Source organism: Chelmon rostratus, chromosome 4 (genome assembly GCF_017976325.1).
Source record: "Chelmon rostratus isolate fCheRos1 chromosome 4, fCheRos1.pri, whole genome shotgun sequence".
Taxonomy (NCBI): domain Eukaryota; kingdom Metazoa; phylum Chordata; class Actinopteri; order Chaetodontiformes; family Chaetodontidae; genus Chelmon; species Chelmon rostratus.
In genome coordinates, this window is record NC_055661.1 from 19,268,498 (window position 1) to 19,274,832 (window position 6,335).

Consider the following 6,335-nt stretch of genomic DNA (forward strand, 5'->3'; position numbering starts at 1 on the left):
AAATCATAGGCATTCTGTATATTTTCATTATATGCCTAAAAAGATGAGGTTTCAGTGCTCAGATGTCTTTAGGAAGCCCAGACAGGGTACATGGAAAACGTGCATGAATATTCTTTGCTTTCAGTTAAGACTCGCAACAAACATAGTCAATGAATGTTATAAATTTTTTTTCTTTTCTTTTTTTTTTTTACAGAAAGAACAGAAGAAAAGTGCATTATCAATAAGAACATTAAAGGGCACTTTGTCATTTTGGTGCTATGTTTTTGTTTCACTCCATAAATACTGCTACAGCACAGCCCCTATCCAAGGCCCAGAAAAACAGTTGTGTGCATGTTCCCCCATTGGAACCGACAACTGGAAGAAGTATGAATGAATAAAACAATGATTTCATCATCGCTGTGATTCCTTCTGTGCCGCTGATGTGTAACTGTATCGCCACCAGGTGTCAGAGTCAGGTATTGCTAGTCCACCGGTTGAAGTGCATCATATAACTGCCTACCTCACACAAATCACATCTTTCTCATCCATAGAAACGGCAATGCCTAAAATGAGGTAAGCAACTACAAAAGGAATGTGTGCCCTTAAAACATGCATACTTTGTGGAGAACCCAGTCTTACTGCAACCATGTGAATACTTAAGATAGACAAAATCTGGGCCCCACTTACACATTACAAACTGTTCACAAGAGGAATGGAATGTTTCAGGCTAAGAAATCAACAGAAAGACACTTGAAGAAAAGGTGAAAAGAGGAACTGTAAACCTGAATGTTGATATAATGAGTAAAATGTGCTGGCTCTACTGTTTCGTATGTGGAATCGTAACCAGTGATAGATATTTACATGTTGTGTTTACCTTATGTGGATATATAAAAGTCTATATATAAGTCTAGGCCACCCAGTCAGGACACAAATGTAGCATAATCGTTCCAAAAAACAGTAATCTGCTGGGATTGTACTCAACTTGGAAACATAGGTCACATTATTCGACAGATGGGGGTATATTTGAAATTAGGATGCCCATTGGACCAGTAAACCTATTCTGGAAGCATAATTTGCTTTCAGCGAAAAAGGATTGAATAAATAAGATGCCAAGCGACACTGACAGCAGGTGACAGAAACCGGCTAGGCATCAATAGTAGTAAAGTTTTGATCGTTTCTTGAGGAAGTCTTTAAAAGTCAATAAAAACTAAGGAATCGAGGTGAAACAGTTGGTCAAACTAATGAGCGACTGTAAAAAAAAAAAAAAAAAAAAGAAAAAAAGAAAATCAGATATAGCATGTAACAGAGGCCACAGTAGTTTTCACAGGTGTCAAAGGAAGACCAAGGGAGCGTTAAACTTTTGTTTTTCCTACAAGATAAGCATAGGATAATCAGAAAGAGGGAAGCAGACAAGTGAAGGAAGATAAAAGAGAGATCAGAGTGTGCTCTGTCCAGTTCTGTCCAGTGGGGGACACAGTTAAGGCGACGGTGGATGCCGACGCTCCCGTCTCCTTACAGGAGCGTACAGCGGAAGAAACTGCTCTTCTTGGGCTGTTCTGTAATCTTTACTCCTTGGCTGCTACCCTGTGGGTTGTTGCCCTCCTAAAATACACAGAGATGAGAATGAGAACAGCAAAACCACCAGCACATGACACAACACAGACAATCACACACTCTATCCAACAGTTTCACAGCAATTAAGTTTCCACTCTTCTGTGTTCTTACCAACTTCTTGTCCATTTTTGCTTTGATGTCTCTGGCAAGGGTTAAGAAGGCCTGCAGACAAACACAGGTAACAGGTAACAGATAAGGTAGTTGTTAATAGTTTTGGACAAGGATGATACTGTGGTTAGTTAACATTAGCAACCCCAGAAAAAAAGGACTTATTCTCATTTCTAATTGTGGTTTAAGACCATAAAACTAAAGGTGTTATAGTTTTACAGTATGCAGTACATACACAATTAGTCAAAAGAACATTACATCACTGAATGTTTAATTTAGCTCTGTTTTATAAGTAGGACCCCTGAGGAAGACTAAGTGGCAAAATTGATTCCTCCGGCCATTACTGTCACTGCCACTGCCACTGAGGCACAACCCCTCACAATAAAAAAAGGGTAGTGTCAAAGTTCACAACAACTGGGCTACCCCAAGCAGACTCGAGGAAGTTCCTGTGCTGGTCAAGAAACAGTCACACACATAACCCCCAGTGAAACTAAAGCTTGTCTTTCACACCTTGATTTTTGTGTGGACTAAACAAATGAGATATAAAGTGTTAATTAAGCTTTGAAGGTGCTGGTTGGTGAATTTTTTTTACCTCTGGACAGAGGCAGGCTTTCACCGCACTTTCAGTTGTTATGCAAAGCTAAGCTGATGCAACACATAGATATGAGCTTGGTCTAAAGTAATGATACTTGCAACTACGAACAATTAAGAGTAGAAGAAGTGGCAACTTACATTCTCCACATTGATATTTGCCTTTGCACTGGTTTCCATGAATTTGATACCATACTCCAGTGCCAGCTGACAGCAGGAAGAGAACAAACAGAATCAGTGTTAGTACTCAGGAATGATGAGCCAAGATAATAAGTATGTTGGCCAAGAAAGTGAAATTCTCATGCACTTTTCTAATCAAGATCTCAGAACATGCATCGTCAAGTTATCACCTTCTCTCCTCTGTCTTTGGACACCTGTCGCTTGTCATTGACATCACATTTGTTCCCAAGGACCATCCTTTCCACATCTGCTGAAGCATGCTGTGAAAGGAAGGTTGGCAACATGGACACACAGGCAGGAAATTAATCAGCAATAACATCTGTGTAGAGTTGTGCATTCTCTTTAAACAACCCTGTATCCCAGAAATTCTGTTTGTATAAAACTCATTTGCATTTATTTTAGGTTGTGCTGACAAACTTAACGGCTGCCTGGATGTTCAGAGTCAGTTTTGTAAGACACCACATTATATGCACCATGCTGGAGTCGCAGGGGTGTGGCTGGGGTAGATAGTGACTGGATTGTGCATTACTAGACTGCCTATTTTGGTGGAAAACAAATTAAATACACTGTCAGTAAACATCTGTTCAATATCAACATTTTTGCAACTTCCCACGTACATTAATTAACATTTCTTCTTTAAGTTAAAAAAAACATAATTCAGTCGGCATTATGTTTCCTTCAAAGCACATTTGCTGTTGCTAATTAGTTGTATATAAACGTAATCTCTAGGAGACAGGGCTGCTATAGCTCTTTGTGGAAGATCAGTACCAAACATGTACATGTACATGCATACAGAGCAGGTGGATATCACTAGTTGTACAAGTAGTACTGAGAAAACACAAACAGACAAATAGACAAATAGACACATTTACTAATGCCAAATATAGTTTACCTCTTCTATATTTCGTATCCAGTTCTTGATGTTGTCAAAGGACTTCTCATTGGTAATGTCATACACTAACATGATACCCTGGAGAGTTCACAGAGGAAAAGACATTAGAAAATGGAGTAGCCAGTCAAAAATGTAAAAAAAATCATTCCTTAGTAATTCTCATTAGTCATAGAGACAGACTTGGAAATTAAGTGTCTAATGTGATTTTCCGGCAACCATCTCAATCTTTATTAGTGATGAACCATTTGACTTTGCAGCCTCAAGTAAAAGCATGACATCTGAGTACCCAAGACAACAAGGATCACTTTAGTTCCTGAAATAAAATATGCAAACACAGGCATCCAGTAAAACTTGAACAACAGGAGAGGCCAATAAAAAATACCACAATTATGCACACACATCTGATTTCCCAGGTGTGTACAAAATTAACGACAACAGTGCTGAGTGTGGTTCTGTTAAAGGTTTATGCTGCAGCACAAACCTGAGATGACCACCACTTCACCCATTCAGATCCCAGAGGTAATCTATACTGCAGCATGAGTTGTAAGGCTGACAATGCAACTTACCATGGCTCCTCTGTAGTAGGCTGTCGTGATGGTCCTGAATCTCTCCTGTCCTGCTGTATCCCTACATAGAAAACATTATTTTTAAATTTGGCCTTGCAGGACGTAGCCAAAGTGATTCAGACCACCCACCCCAAAGCACCATTTTTTCAGAATTTTATAGAAAATATTTCAGGATATTTAGTAAAACATATGAAAATGTCTTACTAAAAGCCACTACCACAGGGCCACAAAGCACAACTGTTGTTGGTCATTAGCTTCAAAGTTAACTGCTCTTAAAATCACATCGTCTCACTTTTACCTTCTACAAGTATAGAAGACACGTACAGAGTATGGATATGTCAGGTTTAAGATGCTGGAATTCACTTTAGACAGCACTAGGCTAAATGTTTTTCTCTTGGTTCCAATACTGGTGCAAGAATGAAAATATCACAAGCTACCTCTGTATAATAAGATCAGAAATAAAGCAGATGTCTATATTCTCCATTAATGCTTGGGCAAGACCACAACTAAGGAAGTTCCCCCAAATATTCCTTTACTATATCAGTATTTACTGATTACATAATGGCACAAAAGTTGTCAGGTAAGTGCTCAGCAGATACAATGAATTCAGCATTTGCCAAGAGCTGGTATTTATTCTATATGAAATACGAGGAAAACCATTAAGTTGGCAGTGTTGTCAAGGGAGGACACAACTTCCTGACATTTTATAGACCAAGCAACTAATTGATTAGTTGCAGCCCTAATGATTATACAGTTTGACCAGATATTATTCAGGTTTGCAGTTATTTACCTTAAATATCTTATTTTGATTATTTTATTTACTAGCATATAACCATAAAACATTCATATAAACACAGCTCATTTACTGGAAGGCTATACATTGCATTGGCATTTAATTAGATGTAAGTTAACTAATTAACCAGAAAGTGAAAGAACGTCTTTGTCATTCATCTCTATATCCTTCCCCTACCACGTTAGTCAAGCTGTGATGTGATGTGAAACCATTTAGGTTTTTATGACTACCTTACCATATCTGTAGCTTGATCTTCTTTCCATCTAATTCTATTGTTCTGATCTTGAAGTCAATACCTGAAGAAAAACAAAAGTCACATAATTCAGCCAATTAAAGCACATCTATCATCCGGAACCGAAACTGACTCGGCATCTTATTTAATGTAACATTAAAGGCTGGTTTTTGGGTGGTGGATGCCGAGTTCATTAATACTTTCTGTAACGTTGGCAACCAAAGTGCGAAGTACAAGCAGCTGGTCATCTGAAAAATGACACTACCAACTAGCTCACTGACAGCTTTGTTGCTTGCTAGCTCAGCCTGCCATAGTTAATATATGTCTACTGTTACAGCTCGGTTGCGCTGCCCACCCTCGGCGCACTTAAACAGGGGATTTCTAAGTATAACAACTGGTTAAAATATCACTGTCGCTTCTATAAAAGCTTCTCGAACAAGCCGGCTGGGCTGCTTCCTGACTAGCCAGTACAAGATGAATGCTAGCCAAAAAAGTTAGCAAGAAATTAGCATGACGGGATGGGCTGATCCTGTACACATTTTCGGCAAAGACAATACTGATAGCACGACTTTTACCCACCTATAGTGGAGATAAACGTTGAGTTGAAGGCGTCCTCTGAAAATCTGAATAGCACACAGGTCTTTCCGACGCCTGAATCGCCGATTAAAAGAAGTTTAAACAAGTAATCGTAAGTCTTCGCCATGTTATTAGTTAGCTTACTACTGCGGATATCCCGCCCGGTGTACAGACAGAGACGTCACTGCTCGTGCGCTGCCTTTTGGTCAAATTAACTGTCACTCTTCTCTGTCGTCGTGGCTCCGGAAGTCTGTTGTTATCCGGTTGGGTTTGCTCGTTTTGATGTACACGGTCACCCGTACTGGGACTGCTATTGGTAGTTTCATAAACCAAACATTTCCGTCATAACAGTGACGTGTGGAAATGGATGTTTTCTATAACGGTCTATCACCAGTGCGAGCGGTGTTGCATAGTCTATCGAAATAAGACAAAATATTTAACAATAAGAGTGATATCGTACATCTGTGAGATATAACTTGGGCTCTATCATTAATTAGCTTGCCGAAGTTCATTTCCCTTTCCCAGCTTATGCGGAATTTATTGATTAGCGGTATTACATCACTGAAAATATCAGACCTATACTTGATATAACATGAACAGCTTAAAGACAGTTGAAAGGCTTAGGAAAAAAGTGTTTTATTATTATATCAGACCAAACAGTCTAGTTGAAACACTCCTGTACAATTGAAAAGTTCAGTAACTATCTATTCATGGTTGTTTTTACTCTTGTTTTGTACAGTTTATAAAAGGAAAGTAGCATTCTTATGAACCCATCATGGACCAGTTCATCCAGTAAACCTCTGT

At 38.9% G+C, this 6,335-nt stretch overlaps 1 protein-coding gene across 1 annotated transcript; it reads right to left on the reverse strand.

Moving 5' to 3' along the window:
* Window positions 1-135: 135 nt before the first annotated feature.
* Window positions 136-5,692, reverse strand: LOC121605073 (ras-related protein Rab-8A). The gene is made up of 8 exons (XM_041934832.1): window positions 5,535-5,692; window positions 4,959-5,019; window positions 3,931-3,991; window positions 3,365-3,442; window positions 2,643-2,732; window positions 2,434-2,499; window positions 1,705-1,755; window positions 136-1,581 (listed from the first exon to the last, which is right to left on the reverse strand). Exons 1-8 carry the CDS (start codon window positions 5,656-5,658, stop codon window positions 1,492-1,494), a joined length of 621 nt encoding a protein of 206 aa, XP_041790766.1. The 5' UTR covers window positions 5,659-5,692; the 3' UTR covers window positions 136-1,491.
* Window positions 5,693-6,335: the final 643 nt, after the last annotated feature.

Coding starts and splice junctions, on each gene's coding strand:
- LOC121605073 (XM_041934832.1), bottom strand. CDS start 5,658: ATGGCGAAGACTTACGATTACTTGTTTAAACTTCTTTTAATCGGCGAT. Junction 3,992..4,958: donor AAGATCAAGCTACAGATATG/GTAAGGTAGTCA, acceptor TTTTCTATGTAG/GGATACAGCAGGACAGGAGA. Junction 1,756..2,433: donor CAAATATCAATGTGGAGAAT/GTAAGTTGCCAC, acceptor GTTTGTCTGCAG/GCCTTCTTAACCCTTGCCAG.